Genomic DNA, 19,640 nt, shown 5'->3' with positions numbered 1-19,640 from the left:
TGGCACAACTTGTATTACGTAATTTTGTATACCCTTTTCCTACCTATTAATTATTTTATCCTGTTTTATCATGGTCTTAAATTAGTTAAAAATTATTTAAATTAAATTATTAAGTCAACTAAAAATTCATGTCTAGATATTTGGATTGCCTTTTGGTTTTTTTCTGCAGCTGTAAAAGATGTTGTCATTCTTTTTTCTTTTTTTTTTTTTTTTTTTTTTTTTGGAAAAACTCTGCAGTTGGGTCCTTTATTTCTCTTTTCTCTTTTATACACTAGGCCATGAATTCGTATGGAATGGGCTCCAGCAGCTCAGGCTCTTTCCCATTAGTCCTCACAAAGTGTGCTTCTCTGGGTGGTGCAGGCTGGCGCTTCAGCTGAACCCAGGTGCCCTTCTCTTTGGCTTCCTTTTTCTTCTGATCGTTCTCCTTCACCCGCTTCAGAAAGCTGTCTCTGCTCTTCGAGTGTTTAATGTGCTCAATCCGCACATTGATCCTCTGGGCCAGAATCTTGCCCTTAACTTGCTTGTTTACAGTGATGCCCACGGCATGCTGGGTGACATTGTAGACTCTTCCGGTTTTGCCGTGGTAACACTTATGGGGCATTCCTTTTTGAACAGTACCCATTCCCTTGATGTCTACAATATCTCCCTTCTTGTAGATTCGCATGTATGTGGCCAAAGGAACAACTCCATGTCTCCTAAAAGGCCTAGGGAACATATAGCGAGTGCCTCTCCTCTTTCCCTTTGTGTTCGTCATTTTGGCGAGTTAACTGGAAGATGGCTGCCGCAGGCGGCCGGCCGGCCGAAAGGACGATGTTATCATTCTTTCATGTATAGCTTTTAACATATCTTCATTGTCCTCCTGTGACTAAGTTCTTTTTTTTATTGATGTTGTTGTTCAGTTGTTATATTTTAGTGGCCTTGTAATGCCATGCGTATGCCCGTTACGCCTTCCACAGTGCCTCTCGGTTTTAGGACAGTAGAAGTAAAGGACTTGTTGCAAAGACAAGAAATACAAATAAATCCAATTACCACCAGTCTCTTCATTCCCTCAGGCTTCTTATGTAGCCCAGGCTGGCCTTGACCTTTCTCTCCCTTTCCTCAGCATCCTGAGCACCAGCATACAGCTGTGCTCCATGTGGTTGACTGACGAAAATGGGTTTCTAAAGTTCACTGAATGAGAAGAGAAGGAGATTTTGGCTTTTTTTTTTCTTAAAAAAAAAAAAAAAAAAAAAAAAACTTGGCAAAGTTCCCCAAAGGATCCTAAACCTAGTTGTGGATAAAGTAGTTCTTGAAGACTGTGCTCTCTTGCTTTCTGGATCCCTCTCCTTCCCCTCCCCTCCTTTACCTCCTCTGAAATGTTACTGCTTATTATTCTTTTAATTTAAGAGCTTAAGTACTTTATTATCTTAGTTTAATTGATGAACAGCTTCAAGTCTGCAGAAATAAAGTAACTTACATAGTAAGTGTAACAGTCATCTTGCTGTTGCTGCCACACAGTCATTTCTGTGGATAAATAGGGGTTGGCTGGCCCTGTGCCCCGAAGTTCATCAATGAATGACCAATAGTAGCCAACTGTGTCTTTTTCTTAAATTAATTTTTTACTGGATATTTTATTTATATTTCAGATGTTATCCCCTTTCCCCATTCCCCCTTCCACCCAGAAACCCCCTATCCCATCCCCCCTCCTCCTGCTTCTATGAGGATGTGCCCCCACCCACCCACCCACTCCCACCTCCCTGCCCTCGAATTCCAGCACACTGGGGCATCCAGCCTTCATGGGACCAAGGACTTCCTCTCCCACCTATGTCTGATAAGGCCATCTTCCTCTACATATACAGCTGGAGCCATGGGTCTCTTCCTATGGGCTCCCAGGCTGGTGGTTTAGACTCTGGGAGCTCTGGTTGGTTGGTATTGTTGCTCTCCCCATGGGTCTGCAAACCCCTTCAGTCTTCTGTCTAACTCCTCCATTGGGAACCCCGTGATCAGTTCAGTGGTTAGCTGTGAGCATCCTCCTTTGTATATGTCAGGCTCTGGCAGACCTCTAAGGAGACAGCTATATCAGGCTTAGTCAGTGTGCACTTTCTGGCATCTACATCAGCATCTACCTTTGGTGACTGCACATGGGATGGATACCCAGGTGGAGCGGTCTCCGAATGGCCTCTCCTTCAGTTTCTGTCCCACACTTTGTCTCCATATTTGTTCCCATGGGTATTTTGTTACTCTTTCTTAGAAGGACCAAAGGACCCACACTTTGGTCTTCCTTCTTCATGAGCTTCATGTGGGCTGTGAGTTGTATCTTGGGTATTTCGAGCTTTTGGGCTAATATGTACTGATCAGTGAGTGCATACCATGTATGTTCTTTTGTGATTGGGTTACCTCACTCAGGATGATATTTTCTAATTCCATCCATTTGCCTAAGAATTTCATGAATTCATTTTTTTTTAATAGCTGAGTAGTACTACATTGTGTAAATGTACTACATTTTCTGTAACCATTCCTCTGTTGAGGGACATCTGGGTTCTTTCCAGCTTCTGGCTATTATAAATAAGGCTGCTATGAACATAGTGGAGCATGTGTCCTTGTTATATATTGGAACATCTTCTGGGTATATGCCCAGGAGTAATATAGCTGGATCCTCAGGTCCAATTTTCTGAGGAACCGACAGACTGATTTCCAGAGTGGTTGTACCAGTTTGCAGTCCCACCAACAATGGAGGAGTGTTCCTCTTTCTCCACATCCTCATCAGCATCTGCTATCACCTGAGTTTTTGATCTTAGCCACTCCAACTGTTGTAAGGTGGAATCTTAGGGTTGTTTTCATTTGCGTTTTCTGATAACTAAGGATGTTGAGCATTTCTTTAGGTGCTTCTCGGCCATTCAAGTTTCCTTAATTGAGAATTCTTTCTTTAGCTCTGTACCCCACTTTTAATGGGGTTATTTGGTTGTCTGGAGTCTAATTTCTTGAGTTCTTTGTATATATTGGATTTTAGCCCTTTATCAGATGTAGGATTGGTAAAGATCTTTTCCCAATTTGTTGGTTGTCGTTTTGTCCCATTGACAGTGTCCTTTGCCTTACAGAAACTTTGCAATTTTATGAGGTCCCATTTGTCAATTCTTGATCTTAGAGCATAAACCGTTGGTGTTCTGTTCAGGAACTTTTCCCCTGTGCCTAAGTAAGTATTCGAGGCTCTTACCCACCTTCTCTTCTATTAGTTTCAGTGTATCTAGTTTTATGTGAAGGTCTTTTATCCACTTGGACTTGAGCTTTGTACAAGGAGATAAGAATGGATCAATTTGCATTCTTCTACATGCTGACCTCCAGTTGAACCAGCACCATTTTATGAAAATGCTGTCCCTTTTCCACTGGATGTTTTTAGCTCCTTTGTCAAAGATCAAGTGACCATAGGTGTGTGGGTTCATTTCTCAGTCTTCAGTTCTATTCCATTTATCTTCCTGCCTGTCTCTGTACCAATACCATGCAGTTTTTGTTTTTTGGTTGGGTGTTTGTTTGTTTGTTTTATCACTGTTGCTCTGTAGTACAGCTTTAGGTCGGGGATGGTGATTCCCCCAGAAGTTCTTTTATTGAACCAACTGTCTTACTGGAGCTTAGCAAGTAGGACTTCAACACTGTAAGCAAACCTGTGACTTTTACTTTATAAATGTAAAGGTCTTTAAGCATTTTCTTGTTGAAATGTATCCTTCTTTGGTATCTTTTAGTATGGGATTGTTTCTTTTAAATGGTTGCCTGGAACCCAGGCTAGCCATCAACTTGATATGTAGCCAAGGCTGACCTGGAAAGCCTGATCTTCTGCGTGCAGTACCATGCCTGGCTTTGAGATTGGCTTCTTAAGATTTATTTCCTGACTTACAGTATCTCCATGCCTGTACCAGTTGCTCTGAGCCATCTCTCCAGCCCTCTTTTAGTAATTTAATTTCTAAATACCCACTTGCTACAGATGATGCTAATCACTTCCTCTCCCCAACATACAAGCAAGGGATTGCTTTTTATTTTAAATAATAAGCAAGGCAGGGTTCACACGTATTTAATCTCAAAGCCTATGTTGTTGATTATAATGCAGAAGTTTACTAATAGATCTCCCTGTCTTTGTGATGTAGCTCTGTGTGTGGGATATGTTCACGCTGCACATGCGTGAACATATAAACTTCACGAGCTCAGTCCTCCTGTAACCCTGACACTCAGCAAGTTTCAGAAGTTTAAGTTACATTGGATATTTTAGGCCAAACTGGTCCGAGATCCTGTTGGCAAAGAAACATCCAACAGAAAACTCAAATAACCTTTCTGTGTATGTGCTTTGGTTTTATTTTCCTTCCTCATTTTTTCCTTGATGATGGGGAAAGATCTTTGACTAAGAAGATGTTAGCACTAATGAGGTCTGAAGGAAGTTCTGACCTCATGTTCGTAGGTGGAACCTCAGCCCTGACTGCTTTCCCCAAGACAGACAGTTGTAACGGGATGGGATGCGTACGCAGTGGTGTGCTGCTGTCAGGCTTCCTTCTGCACAATTTCTAGGTCAGTTCCTAAACAAAAGTTCGCACACACGCTTCTTACTTTTTGTCTCAAATAGTAGAATTTCCTTATTAAGTTTGGAACGTAGAAATCAGCCAGTCATCATTCCAGCTTAAAGTCTTTTTGAACTTGTGTTCTATGCCTGTATATCATAAAGTCCCCTGATACCATGAATCTTCTCTTTACCTTCAAGATAAAAGTGATTTGAGAAAATAACAAGTTATTTTAAGTAGCAAGTTGCCTGTTTTGTCACCATGTGGAAGAATGAATAGATTTTGCTCTGGTTACTTTTTTGATGTTAGAAGTTTTTTTTTTTCCTCCTATATAAAAGTTAAAATGTCAAAGACATTCCTTTGTACAAGATTTATTTTTTAAGGCAATCAGAATATCTAGGAAAAAGATAACAATTTTGTTGATATTTGAATATGTGAGACGAAGACCCATTCTCTTCATGTAAGTTATTGTTCCCATCTGCAGTTCCCTGTGGAGCTTACTCAGTGTCCCTCTCCGTGCTGTGTCCTGAAAGTGCCATAAAAGGAGATCAATTCAGGGTTGTATTTTTGAGACAGGGTCTGATGTATCCCAGTTGACCTTGAACTTGCTGTGTATTTGAGGATCACCTTAAAATTCTGATCCTTTTGCCTCCAAACACTAAGAACTAGGACTATAAGAGCATGCCACTGTCAGACCCAGGGTTCTTTTCTGCTGGAGATGATGGGCTCTGTGCATGCTAGGCAGTACGTCCACCAACAAACTCTACCTCTAGCCCCTCAACTTAGGTTTTAGACTTAGAAAGACACTAACGTGCCTGCTCATGACCTCATGACCCAGAGATTACTGGTAGCATTTGCGTACTCCCATGTTGAATTTCCCTGTTCTTTTTGATTGGAAATGATGTGTTAGAACATATTAAAGCTTTATAGATGCAAATCTATTCCAATTCTGCCTTAGAAAGATAAACTTATCATTCAGAAAAATTGCCTGTGTGAGAGAGACACTTTTAGCGTCATTTGTAGTTGATCCCTGTAAATAGAAGTTTATAATAATGGCTGCAATCCCAAGCTTATATTTATATTTGTACCTTCTAATACAGTTGAAATATTCTTGAATATTAGTTTTATAATTGCATATTCTGAATTAATTTTTTCCTTTCACCTTAGTCTTTTTAAAAAATATTTTTGTGTATTGCTTGCCAATGAAAAAATTTGGACACATATTTCCATTTTAAATATAAAAATCATGGTAATCGCTATAGTAAACAATATAATTAAATTTGAGGGGCTGGAGAGAGATGCTCAGCGATTAAGAGCATGCACTGCTCTTGGAGAGAAACCATGTTTGGTTCCCAGCACTCACACTGGGCTGTTCACAAGTACCTGTAACTCTACTCTGGGATAGCCAATACCTCCAGCCTCTGAGGAAGGCTCCTGAGCACGCTCGCACAAACTCATACATTACTTACAGTTTTAAATTGTCTTTCCAAACCTTGAATACTATCTTGCCTCAGTATTGTCACCAGTCTGAAATGACTGCTGTGTGTTCTCTGTCCTTCTGCAGTGTCAGTCCTTTTTATTATGTAGGTCCTAAAATTAGATTCTCTCCTCATTAACAAATGTATTTTTCAGTATTAAGAATGAAAGGTGTTGCCTCCACTGCAGTATCTTTTCTTTGCCTGTTTTCTGCTACTGTTACAGTACCTTAGACTGGATAATTTATAGAGTAGAGACTTAATTTCTCTTGTAAAGGGACGTTGGACAATGTAATATTTTGCTACTGGCATGTGCTGAAAATCTTCTGCTATGGCTAACACCACATGCCAGCAGTGTCAGGTCTTTCCCTCTTATAAAGGGAAACCTCATCAAAGCAGACCACCTTTCACCTTCTCCCAAAGGCCATCTCTTAAAACACCATAGTCTGAATTTGGCACAAGAAATTGTGGGGAGCACTTTTAGGTGGTAGCCATGATTGTAAAAGCTATTTTTTGATGTTATTAAGGTTATTTACATTATCATACCATTAGGGAGAATGCAAATCTCATAATGTTACATTTCTGTGTCTCTATTTTGTAAAAAATTCCACTAAGTAAGATTACTAAATCCAAAGTTGTGTGTCTTTACATAATATTATTTTACTTTCTCATATATATGTATATAATTTAAACAGCTTTGTTAGTTTTTGCCAGTTTTATGTGTGCAATGGTTTTTCTTTTTTCATTTTCTATCTGCCTTTTCTTTTGGCCAGCAGGTCTCACGTGTTTGCTGAAGCCCTTCAAAGCTTCTTTTTACATTTAATTAATTAATTAATTAATTTGTTTATTTAATGTGTGCACATAAGCGAGTGTGTGTGGGTGGGGGATTTGTGGGAGTTTGTTCTCTCCTGCTACAGTGTAAGTATTGAGGATCAAACTCAGTCTTGCAGTGAGTTCCTGAAGACACCGAATGGTCTTAGTAATCCCCTAAGACTTTTAGTGTGCTTCTTTATAATTCTCAGACATACCAGTGTGCAGACAACACTAACCTCACATTCTTGGGATTTTTTTCTTCTAATGAGGTATAGAAATGCTGTTTTGTCTTATCAGTTTATTGAATTTTTAAAAATGATAGATTTTTTTTTGTCTTCTGGCATTTTTGTAACAGGCCTCAACACTTTTTTTATTATGGTAGCTGAAATACGCATTCTTTTCTTTTTGACTCCAATTTTGTCTTATTCAATAAAGACTTGATTAAGAACTAGGTAGTGGGAAAAAAAAAAACTAGGTAGTGCTGTATATGTAAGGGAGGATGGCCTTGTTGGTCATAGGTGGGAGAGGAGGTCCTTGATCCAATGAAGGCTAGATGCCCCAGTGTGGGGGAATTTGAGGAAGGGGAGGTAGGAATTGGTGGGTGGGTGGGTGGAGCACGCCCTCCTTATAGAAGCAGGAGGAGGGGAGATGGGATAAGGGAGTGTCTGGGGGGGAATGGGGAAAGGGGATAACATCTGAAATGTAAATAAATGAAATATCCAATTAAAAAAAAAAAAGAACTGGGTAGTGGTGATGCCTGCTTTTAATCCCAGCATTCAAGAGGCAGAGACAGGCTCATTTCTTCAGTTCGATGTTAGCCTGGTCAACAGAGTGAGTTGGATAGCCAGTGCTACACAGAGAAACCTTGTTTCAAAGAAAACAAACAAACAAAGACTTCAGTAAGATTATTAAAATAGACTTAGTATCCTATAACAGTAGGGGTTTTATGTTTTATTTTTTGTTTTTATTACATTGACAGTATACTGGGAATTTATTTTGTATAAAGTGGTACTGTGCCCATCTTAACTCTCTGTATTTTATTTATCTATGTCCACTTAAGTCAGTACAGTTAAGTAAAATGTTCTTTACTCCATTGGAATAAAATGCTACCTTTATGACCAGTTTTTATAGTTTTTTCTTTTTTTGAGACAAGATTTCTCTATGTAGCCTTGGCTGTCTCGGAACTCAGTTTGTAGACCAGGTTGGCCTCAGACTTCACCCAACTTGATTTGCCATACGTTTTATTATAAAGAATTTTTACGTGTAGCACAGTTGGTAAGTAGTAAACACTTATCACTTGTATATATAACCAGTAATTCTCCATATTTGTATAAATTCTCTGTCTTGTCTTTAGAAAGATCTTCATAGCTTTGCTTTCTTGTAGAAAAGTACAAGTAAATGTAAAACATGATATTTCACTCCTAATTATTAATGTCCATCTCTTTAGCGTCAGAAGCCATGCTCAATTATGACCACATTAAGATTGTCGAATACAAGAAACTTCTGTGATGTTATCTCTAAAATAGTCCCATCACCAGTTTTACTGGTGTGACATTGATATTTTAAAGTCTTACAGTTGCCTTTTTGGATTGCCCCAAGTGTTTTCTGACTTCTATGTGATGTTATTTAATTTGTTCCCATAGCCCCTTTATTTTATATAAATTTATTTCTAACATACATGCCTACCTCTCTTCAAATGCTTCATTCCACATTTGAATTTCAAGTGTCCTAAGAAAATTTCACAGTAAAGTAGTTTTTTGCATTCAAAGCAAGGATGTATTTCATCTCTCTCAGATAGTTGGTGACTTAATTCTCAGATGATTTTTGTCTTTTTCTTTAAAATGTCTTGTCTGACTAGTTAGCTGCCTGTTAAAGTCTTGTGTATGTGTGCTGAGTTTGCCCACTGCTTTGCTGTTCTTTCCTGCAATGGCTGTGTATTCTGTTGAATTTTTATTACTGCTGATGGTTCTTTTCGTCTTAATGTTTGGACTTTGTTTTTCAGTAAGTTACTTTTATCATCAGAAAAGCTTCTTACTTCACTTTGTTTTTTATTCTGTCTGTGTAGATGTTATTTTGGGTTTTCCTGCATGATGTGCATTCTGTGTTTGGAATGAAGCTTTGCTCAGGTTTAAACTGGCCCTCTTCTGTAGGTCTATGGAAATGCATAGCTACATGTGCCAGGTCTCCACTTCTGCATCTGGAATCATCATTTTGTCTCTCTGGAGCCTTTTTGTTTCTTCTTTTCCCACCAGTCTTGGGAGGGTACTTCCACCTTTTAAGCACCAGTTAATTATGGTCCTGGGGATACCTTTTCTAAGTTGTCTCTGGTGGGCTTAGACATTTCTGTCCCTTGCTTACTTGTGAATTGCAACTTGAAATGTTTTTCTTCTTCATTATCTTTTTTTTGTTGTTGTTAGCATGCTCTGTAGTTTTATTTACTTCTTTTAGTATCTGTATTTATATAGAACATTTACTTGCATATTTGCTTTGACTAGATATCTGTATATTCACGGAGTCAGGGTCTGCTGTAACTTGTGTTGTTGTTTTGCCTCTCTGATTTTTACTGGTAGGTCTCATTCTATAGCCTTGGCTGGTCTGGAGCTTGCTGTATAGCCACCATGACCTCAAACTCACAGAGCTTCCCCTGCCTCAGTGCTGGGATTAATGGCATGGTTCTCAACTGTAATTTTTCTACTCGATAAATGTTTGTTTTTTATTTTTATTTTTAAAGCTGGCTACTCTGTTAGCATTGTTAAATTCTGGGACATTAGTGAATAAGCTGTACTTTCCCCACTCTTTTCACTATTTGTTATTTGTTTATTTATTCAATAGGTGTTACTATAATCTAGCCTGTCCTGACTGTGTAGACCAGGCTTGTCTTGAACTTCTGATCTTACTGCCTCTGCATCCCAAATGCTGGGATTACAGGCATCATCCACTGTGTCTAGAGGAATCCAGGTTTCTTTGTTATGGTTTGAATATGTCTGCCAGTGGTCTGTATGATGCAAACGTGCTCCTCAGGGTGACATTATAGAGAAATGGCATGGAGCCTCAAAGGACAGGTCCCAGTGTGAGATGTTTAGGTCACTGAGGGGGCGCCACTTCTAAGGGATTAATTTTCATGGCCTACATAAAGAGTAAGCTTGTGCCCCAATCTGTCTACATTCATATTTTGCCACTCTGATTGTTTCCTCTGTGTGCACAGCTAGTATTTGAGGCTCCCCAGACTTGCAGACTTCCAAGTTCTAATCAAAATTGGGCCGGTTTTCTTCCCGATGTTCTCAGTCTCAGGCATGCTGTCATATTCATTGAAAGTAAACAGATATGTTTGTCATATTTTAATGTCTCATAAATGTATAGCTGAATTTTAAACTTTCCATTTTATTCTTTATTCCATCAATCCCTGCTCCACAACTCAGTAGTCATAATTATTTTAGTTTCTAAGTTTTTATATTTGATAGATAATATACTCAATTTATTTTTCTGCAGGAGTGTCTGAACAGTTCTTGACTTACTGCTCATCTAAGTAATTTTTAGTCAGTTTGGCAAATCCCCTTTTGTGAGCTGGTTATTACTGCTATACCTTGGCAGACTGGACATCTTTATGGTGACAGTTTGTCCTGTCATGAATGTGAAGTTTATCTTTGTTTATTTGTGTGCTTTAAATGCCTAATACCTTTTTGTATTTCTGTGATAAAACACCATGATCAAAAGCAAGTTGGAGAGGGAAGGCTTTATTTTAGCTTAAAACTCCATCCCTGAGGGAAGTCAGAGTGGGACCCTAAGCAGAGAGATGGAACCTGGAGGCAGGAGCTGATGGCAGAGGATAAGGAGAGGTGCACCTTGCTGGCTTGTCCTCATGGCTTGCTCAGCCTGCTTTCTTATGGCTCCCAGGACTACCATCACCAACAATGGGCTGAGCTCCTGTACTTCAGTCACTAGGAACATTTCCTACTAATTCACCTTCAACCCCATCTTGTAGAGGTTTTTTCCTTTTAGGTGTATCTTCTTTTTCCTTTCCTTTCTTTTCCTTTCTCTTTTTTCTCTTCTTTTCCCATCCCTTCCTTTCCTTTCCTCTCCCTCCCTCCCTCCCCCTCCCTCCTCCCTCCCTTCCTCCTTCCCTCCCTTCCTCCCATCCTTCTTCCTTCCTTTCTTTCTTCCTTTCTTTTTCCCTCCCTCCCTCCTTCCCTCCCTCCCTTTCTTTCTTTCTTTCTTTTTTTTTGACACAGGATTTCTTTGTGTAGCCCTAGCTGACCTGGAACTTGCTTTGTAGATGAGGCTGGTCTTGAACTCAGAAGAAATCAGCTTGCTTCTGCCCTCTGGAATGCTGGGATTAAAGTCATGAGCCACCACACCTGGCAATTTAAAAAAAAAATTCCTATGTTTATGTGCATGCAGATAGTGTGTGTGTGTGTGTGTGTGTGTGTGTGTGTGTGTGTGTTTGTGTCTGTCTGTCTGTCTATCTGTCTTATCTGTCTCCTGTTGGTCATCTTCAGGAATAGATTCACCTTCTTTGAGACAGTCTCTTATTGGTCTGGAGGTTAACATTTTCCCCTCCCAATGTCTCTCAGGTTCTCCCCAAAACCACACCCCTTTTCTTTCTCATAGATTACAGACACCTAAAAAATGATAAAATAAAACTAAACAACCCAGAACAGGACAAAATAAATGATAAAGCCAACGAAAAAGCACAAGAAACACATACAGACACTGAGGGGACACATACTTGACCACACAGAAAACCCATGAAAACAAACTTGAAAGTTATAATATCTAAGCAAGTGATCTATAAGGTTAAACAACCAAAACAAAACAAAAAACAAGCAAAGAAAAACTTAGACAAAGCATTGTGAGCCCTTCCCCAAAACAACAACAACAACCTACCATTTAGTTGATTTTGTGTTGGCCATCTACTGCTGGGCAAGGGGCTTGCCCCTAAGTGTGGTTTGCATTCCCAATGAGAACCAATTTTGCCATTTGTGAGAGGCTATCAATTGGAGATAGCTTCTCCATTAGGGATGGGGGTTCCTGTCCACTTCCCCTCTCAGTACTAGTACCCCATCTGGCCATGACTTGTATAGGCTCTGTGCATGTTGCCTTAGTCTCTGTGAGTTTGTATGTGTGTCAGTCCTGCTGTGTCTCAAAGACCTTGTTTCTGTGGTATCTTACACCTCCACTGGCTCTTAAGATCTTTCTGTTCTTTCTGCTTCCTTCTTCGCAGAGTTCCCTGAGCCCTGGAGGAGGGATTTCGTGGAGACATCATCCCATTTAGGACTGAGTGTTCCAAGGTGTCTCACTTTCCTACCGTTGTCTAATTGTAGTTCTCTGTATTCCCATCTACTGCAGGAGGAAGCTTCTCTGATGATGACTTAGCAAAACACTGATCTAGGAGTACAGTGAAATGTTGTTAGGAGTCATTTTATTGCTGTGTTCCTTTAGCAGAACAGTAGTACTTGATTTTCCCCTAGGTCCATGGCCTGTCTAGTCTCAGGCCTTAGCCGCTAGGGCAGTGTTGGGCATGCGTGGGCATTAATTCCAGTCAAGTAGTGGTTGGTTACTCTTGCAACTTTTGTGTCATTATTGCACAAGTGTGTGTTGCAGGAAGGTCACCATTGTAGACTGAAGGGTTTGCAGCTGGGTTGATGTTTCCTTTTCTCTTCTAATAGCAGGCATCATACTGTCCAGTACCATGAGCACTAGTCAGTAGGGCTGAAGGCTCTAGATCAATGGTTCTCAAATTTCCTAATACAGTTACTTATGTTGTGGTGATCCCCAACCATAAAATTATCTCATTGCTACTTCATAACTGTAATTTTGCTACTGTTATGAATCATAATGTAAACATCTGATATGCAGGTTATCTGATACACTAACCCTAAAAAGGGTCATGAACCATTACTCTATATAGTCACCAGCTTGACTTCTCCGTGTCATGTGAGTTATTATTCCTGGCACTGGAGGTTTCATTTGGTGGTGAGAGATGTCTAGTTGGGACTTTATATCCCACGTTATTTGCTGATTCTAGCTTAGATTTCTTTCATTTACATATATTTCATTATAAACATATATATATATATATTTTTTTAAAGTTTCTACTGAATTAGGTTTCCATACAACCTCTCAAATTACCCTTACTTTTAGCTGTTCCTGTCCATATCCCCTCTCCTCTTTTTCCTTCCCTTTCCCACCATGAACTTCTTGGTTTAGTCCTCCATCCCAATAGCTAGTCTATTTCCTAGGGAGGTCCTTTTCTGTCCCTTGGTCCTTTATATCTAATCCCTGTAGTTATACAGATTGTAGCTTGTTTATTAAAGACTTAATAGCTGACATCTACATGTAAGTGAATTCATACCATATTTGTCTTTTGGGGCATGGGTTACCTCACTCAGGATGATTTTTTTTTTCTAGCTCCTTCCATTTACCTGTGAATTTCATATTTTTTTTAAAGATCTGAGTAGTATATTGTGTAAATGTATCAAATTTTCATTATCAATTCATCCGTTGACAGGCATATAGAGTGCTTCCAGTTTCTGGCTATTATGAATAGAGCAGCAATGAACATAGTTGAGCAAGTATGTCTGTGGTAGAATATAGAGTCCTTTGACAACCCAAGAGTGCTGTCATAGTTAGGGTTTTATTGCTGTGATGAGATACTGTCCTAGTTTTGGTTTTATTACTATGAAGAGACACCATGACCAGGGCAACTCTTATAAAGGACAATATTTAATTAGGGCTGGCTTAACAGTTCAGCAGATTAGTCTATTGTCATGATGAGAAACATAGCAGCATGTAGGTAGTCGAGGTGCTGGAATAGGAGGTGAGATTTCTATATCTTCATCAGGCAGATAGCAGGAAGAGACTGCCACACTAGGCCTAGGAGACCTGAGTCTGGCCCCACAGTGACACACACACTTCCTCCAAGAAGGCCACACTTCCTGATAGTGCCACTCCCATTTCAGACACATGAGTCTATGGGGCCCATCCCTATTCAAACTGTCACAGACATCATGTCAAGGCAATTCTTATAAAAGAAGGCATTTAACAGGGAGATTGCTTACAGTTTCAGAGGTTGTCTATTATGGTAGGAAGCACATTGGTAGGCATGCAGGCATGGTGTTGGAGAAGTAGCTGAGGGCTGCATTCTTTTCCACAGGCAACAGAGAGGAGGGGTGTGGGGAGACAGAGAGACAGAGACATACAGTTATATATTCGGCTTACTTTGGGCTTTTGAAACCTCAGAGCCCACTCCTAGTGACACATTTCCTCCAACAAGGCCACGCTTACTCCAGCATGGCCATACTTCTAATCCTTCTGTGATAGCTCATAAACCCGAGACTAAACACGGAAATACATAAGCTTATAGGGCTTATAGGCCAATCTCATTCAGTCTACTGCAAGTTACCACTTGTGGTGGTAATGCTTGAGATAGATCTATTCCCAGCTTCCTAAGTTATCACCACACTGTTTTCCATAGTGATTGGACAAGTGTGCAGCTCCATTTTCAATGGTAGAATGGAATCCCCTTCCCACATTCTTGCCAGCATGACCTGTCACTTGTTTTGTTGATCTTGGCCATTCTGGCTGGTGTAAAATGAAATCCCAACTAGTTTTGATTTGCATTTCCCTGAAAGACTTAAGAACATTGACAATCTCGTCCTGCTTCTCCACTATTTCCATTTCCTCTTTGGAGAGTCCTCTGCCGTACAGCAGCTTTCAGTTTCAGAAGGTCCTCTTTAATTGTTCTTAGCACCCTGCTCTGTGCAGTGTTCTGTGCAGAAAGTTTTTTCTTGTGCCAATGAGTTTAGATTATCCCCACTTTCTCTTCTACCATATTCAGTCTGTCTGGCCTTACGTTGAGGTCCTTGATCCGTTTGGAGTTGAGTTCTGTTAGGATGATAAGTACTACGGATCTATTTGCATTCTTCTGTATGCAGCAGTCCAGTTAATCAGCAAAGTTTCTTGAAGATGCTGTCTTTTTTCCAGTGTGCATTTCTGGCTTTTTAAAAAGATTAATAAATCAGATGTCCTAGGTGTAAGGATTAATGTCTAGGTCTTCAGTTTGCTCCCATTGGTCAGCTGTCTGTTTTTATGCCATTACTATGCTGTTTATCTTATAACCCTGTAATAACAGTTTGAAATCGAGAATGGTGATACTTCCCGCACTTGCTTTATTATTTAGTATCTAAAGTATGGCTATCTTTATGTTCTTTGTGTCTTCATAAGAAGCTGAAAATTGTCTTTTCAATTTCTGTGAAGAGTTGTGTTAGAATTTTGATGGGAATTTCATTGAATCTGTAAATTGTCTTTGGTAGGATTTTGCTCCAATCTTTAAGCTATTTAATTTGAAAAGTGTTAAAGTTAATTATCTTTTATAATACACATTATATATTTTAGATATTGAATTTTTACACTAAACAGATAGTTAAATATCTGAGTTAGAGTTAGCAACCAGAACTGTCATTGTTAACCAGGCTCAGTTAGGTGGTGGCCCACGTTACTATTAATTTTTTAATCTGTTTATCATTACTTATTTTATATGTATGGGAGTTTTCCCTTCATGTAAGCCTGTCCACTGCTTATGAGCCTGTTGGCTACAGAGAACAGTAGAAGGCGTTGGATCCCCTGGAACTGAATTTACAGATTGTTTGCTTTCATGTGCATGTTGGGAATCAAACCCAGATCCTCGGGATGAACCCAGTTCCCTTAACCTCTGAGCTATCTCTACAGACCCAAATCCTGCTATTTTTATAGAGCATTTAGTACAGATTGAGTATTCTTTATCCAAATGCTAGAACCAGTATTGCCTTGTATTGTAACATTTTTATTTTAAGGTTTTGAGTGTATGCGTATACATAATGGGATATTTTGGAAAGAGGACTAAAGTCTAAATGTAAACTTCATCTAAGTATTGTAGATACTTTTTATCATGATCTGGAGATGGTGTTGTGTATCTCAAACAAGCTGGTTTATGATCAGCACTGCATGGCATGAAGCTTTTCACTGTGGCACCGTACTGCTGCTGGCATTGTGACGTTTTTAAGTTTTTGAATGTGCGCATATACATAATGGGATATTTTGGGAAGAGGACTAAAGTCTAAATGTAAACTTCATCCGAGTGTTGTAGATACTTTCTACCACCGCCTTTCTCTTTACTCTGACAAGTATTTGACAAGAGACAATATAGGAGCAAATCGATTTTGTTTAACTTAGAATTTGAGGGATGCATCCTATCCTTGTGTGGAAGACCTGATGGCTAGACAGTAGGGCAGCGTAGTGTCAGCAGTTAGGGAGTTGTGGATAGCCCCAACCTTGTATTTTGATGCTAATTCCACTTTCCTGGAAGGGCTGCAGAGGAGTTGTGAGTCATTACACGGTTGACTTCTATTGAACCTCCCACCTTAATTTGTAAAATAAGGGCTGGAGCCAGTGATTGGGCAGTAGAAGGGGAGGTGGAGAAATAAAGGTTTGGGGAAGAAACAGAGAGGACGGAGGAGCAGGAGGTGGAAGGACAAATGCATGACTTGGAAAACCCGCGTGTTATAAGGGTCTCATAGCTGGGGAGTAGAGCAGTGTAGTGGTGAATCTGCCCAGTCTAGGCGTGCAGCTTATATTCATAATTATTAAGTCGTGTTTTCTTTGACCGGTCTTATTTGGGTTGGAGACTTACCGCAACAAGGGAGTGTGGGATGCTCTGCCAGCCCTGGAGCTGTCTTTTGTGCTTTGTGGGCTGCTTGCTTTCACCATTCTCCACCATTGTTTACCCCTTCAACCTCCTAACACTGGATAGGAGAGAGGAAAAGGCAGATGGGGAAGGGAAGAGCTCTCTCAATAAGGTTGGGGGTTGGAAAGGGCCGATGTTATCCTTAGACTACTTCCTACTGGTTAGGGGGGTCGAGTTCCTTGGGGACAAGATTTATCTTTGCCATCAGGGTGTCTAATTTCTTCTTGTTATTTCTTCTTTGTGAACAACTACTTAACAAACAGCGACCAACAACCAAATGGCAACCCATCACACTTCTCAGAGCCCTAGCATTTATATAGTCTTTAAAAGTCACCAGAATTCCAAACGTCACACAATCACAGAAACTATCTGCAGCTGGTAAAATCACCCCTCTGCATGAGACAAATCATAGTGAGCTGTGTGGGCAGTTGGAAGCAGCCCCACATCCTATACTTGGGATTAAATCAAAACATACTCTTATAATATTTTTGTGTTTTTTTTTTTAAAAAGAAACCAAACTCTAAAATTGTTGCTATATTTCTCCCTTTCTGTTTTAACTTACTGATTTTCTGTGTATAATAAGTAAAGGTTCATATAATCACATTTGCTCTTAAAATCCTCATTTCCTTCACATGTGTTCCTAAACGCAGCATCATATATAGATTTTTTTCTCATTGTTTCACATCATTTTTTGAAATTTATCATCACCTAAGGTTGTCAGTTAATGATTGAGTTAGGATTTTTTCGTCAAGTGTCTGCTGTGTTGTCCAGACTGGCATTGAGCATGCTGCAGTCTGGTTGCTCAGCCTCCCAGGTGCCAGGCTTACAAGCCTGACTGTCACACCTGACCTACTATTCAGTTCTTAAGTGTTTAGCTTTTCCCTTTTATTGCGTCCTTGCTAATGTGTGGAATGGCCATGGGGTTGAACTTCTGTCACATCAGGAAGTAACCAACTACTACCATGCGCCTAGACTTTTCTGGAAGTTGCCCTGTTTTAAAACATTTTTGTATATGTTGGAATATCCTTCAAAATTATACTGTTGTTTATACTAAAGGGATCTTTCACATTGTTTTTATTACTAAGATATTTAAAAATATACCTTAGAAAACCAATTTCTTCTTAATTAACAGGTACTTCTAAAGAAGGAGGGGCCGGAGCAGTTGATGAAGATGATTTTATAAAAGCTTTTACAGATGTTCCTTCTATTCAGGTAAGGTTTCCAGGGAAGTGGCATCCCTATGATATTGTCTCCCCCCGCCCCCCTTTTGTTTGGGGGTATCTTTAAAAATTTTTAATTGTCAGTACAACTAGCTGGCTCGGGTCAAGCACTTAATAGTGCAAGTCAGACAAGCTGAGTTTGACCCTGAATCCCACGTAATGGTAAAGAGAGGAGACCGGTGCCACAGTTGTCTCCCCTACAGACATCATCATACACAGTGAGAAGAGGGGAGGTGCAGGAGGTCTAGTAGACTCTTTATATCTAGCTTAAACTTTAAGAAGACAGCTATTTCATTCTCAGTCATTGTAGGAACAGTGATTGTTTTCTGTTATCTATAGAATTCTTTTTCTGAACGAACTTTCCAGCTTTTTCAGGACTTTGCTCCTAAGTCAGTCTTGGCATACCTGCAGTGTCTTACATTGTTGAGTGCTGCAGACAACACACAATGTGTACTAAAGTTGGAGGGCATGGTGTTCTTCACAAAACATGGATTAGGGGTTTTGATAGGAGGAACCTGTACTAAAAAACAACTTTTGTGTAACTATCAATAAGTTGCTTTTGTGAGATGTTCAGTCCACAGAGGCTAGATCTCCCTGCTGCCCGCAAGGCCTTAACTCATCCTTGAGTGGCCCTTTCTTCTGTCGTCCCACATGGCCAAGAACACCAGCATTTAGCTGGATGGTAGTAGTAGTGCACACTTTGAATCCAAGGTCTCCTGAGGCAGACACAGGAGGATCTCTGAGTTCAAGGCCAGCATGGTCTATAGAATAAATTCTAGGACCATCAGGGCTACACAGAGAGACTTTGTCTCCAAAAAAAAAAAAAAAAAATAGAGGAAATTTTAAATGTTTAAGTTTCCCCTTAAATGAATGTATGAATGATATATTAGATATTATCAAGACATTAATTATTGTCATAATTTGATTTTCAAATTAGTTTTTCAGTAACACTTAAATAAAATTGAAATCACATTGCAGTGTCAGATGTAAAGCTCATAGTTTTGACCCCCAAGGAATGTTGGAGGCTGACAAATAGAGGGATGAAAGGAATCAAAATGAACATGCTGTCAGTCATTTCGTGTTCAGTGAACAAGTAAACACTGCATACAGTGTTTTTAGTAGTTGTACAAATGGCATGGCCTTGGGCTCAGTGCTGCCTACTATATTTTTCTACAATGCTAAGTTTGTGATAGTTTAAGTGTCCTTATTGCTTCTTATTGCTTTATGTTCAGTTTGTTCCCAACTTTTGGCTAATCTATATTATGCTCCAGTGAGGGATTTTGTTCATAAGATTTATTTATTTATTTATTGCTTTGGGTTTTGTTGTTGTTTTTGTATTTTGAGAGAGTTTTTCTGTGTAGCCCTGACTGTCTCAGAACTAGCTATGTAGACTAGATTGCCCTCAAATTACAGAGATGTACCAGCTTCTATCTCCGCATTAAAGGTTTTAACCTTCTGCTGTGACTAAAGGCATGCTGTTTATAAGATTTTAAAATTATTTATTTGTTTTGTCTGCTTGTTTTTAAAATATCATGTAGTTCAGTATGGTATTGAATTCCTGATCCTTCTGCTTCCAACTCCCAAACATACTGGAATTGCAGGCACCAACATACCAGGCTTTTATGGGAGCTTCTCTAGGGTGTCGTGTGTATGGAATTGTATAGCTATGGTTCATTTATTTCACTAAGTTCTGCTGTATAGGGTGATTATACCACTTCTAAGAAAGGTATGATTAGGTAACTCATTTTCAAGAACTTTTGGCTGTGGGAAAATGCTTCTTTTCTATATGAAAATGCTTTATCTGTCTTACCAAAAAAACAAGAGGACAGGCAGACAGAGAGAGAGAGAGAGAGAGAGAGAGAGAGAGAGAGAGAGAGAGAGAGAGAGAGAG

The 19,640-nt window shown here is 39.6% G+C and overlaps 1 protein-coding gene across 2 annotated transcripts in view; it reads left to right on the top strand.

The window, feature by feature from the left end:
• The window catches only part of Clasp2 (cytoplasmic linker associated protein 2), a 178,060-nt gene that overhangs the window by 72,581 nt on the left and 85,839 nt on the right, over nt 1-19,640 (top strand). For both annotated transcript variants that reach the window (XM_028767296.1, XM_028767297.1), the window contains one exon: nt 17,662-17,741. In XM_028767296.1, the coding sequence (XP_028623129.1) occupies nt 17,662-17,741 (80 nt within the window). The remainder of the gene's footprint in view (nt 1-17,661; nt 17,742-19,640) is intronic.

Source organism: Grammomys surdaster, unplaced genomic scaffold (assembly GCF_004785775.1).
Source record: "Grammomys surdaster isolate TR1022 unplaced genomic scaffold, NIH_TR_1.0 172, whole genome shotgun sequence".
Classification (NCBI taxonomy): domain Eukaryota; kingdom Metazoa; phylum Chordata; class Mammalia; order Rodentia; family Muridae; genus Grammomys; species Grammomys surdaster.
This window is presented reverse-complemented; position numbering and strand designations above follow the sequence as displayed.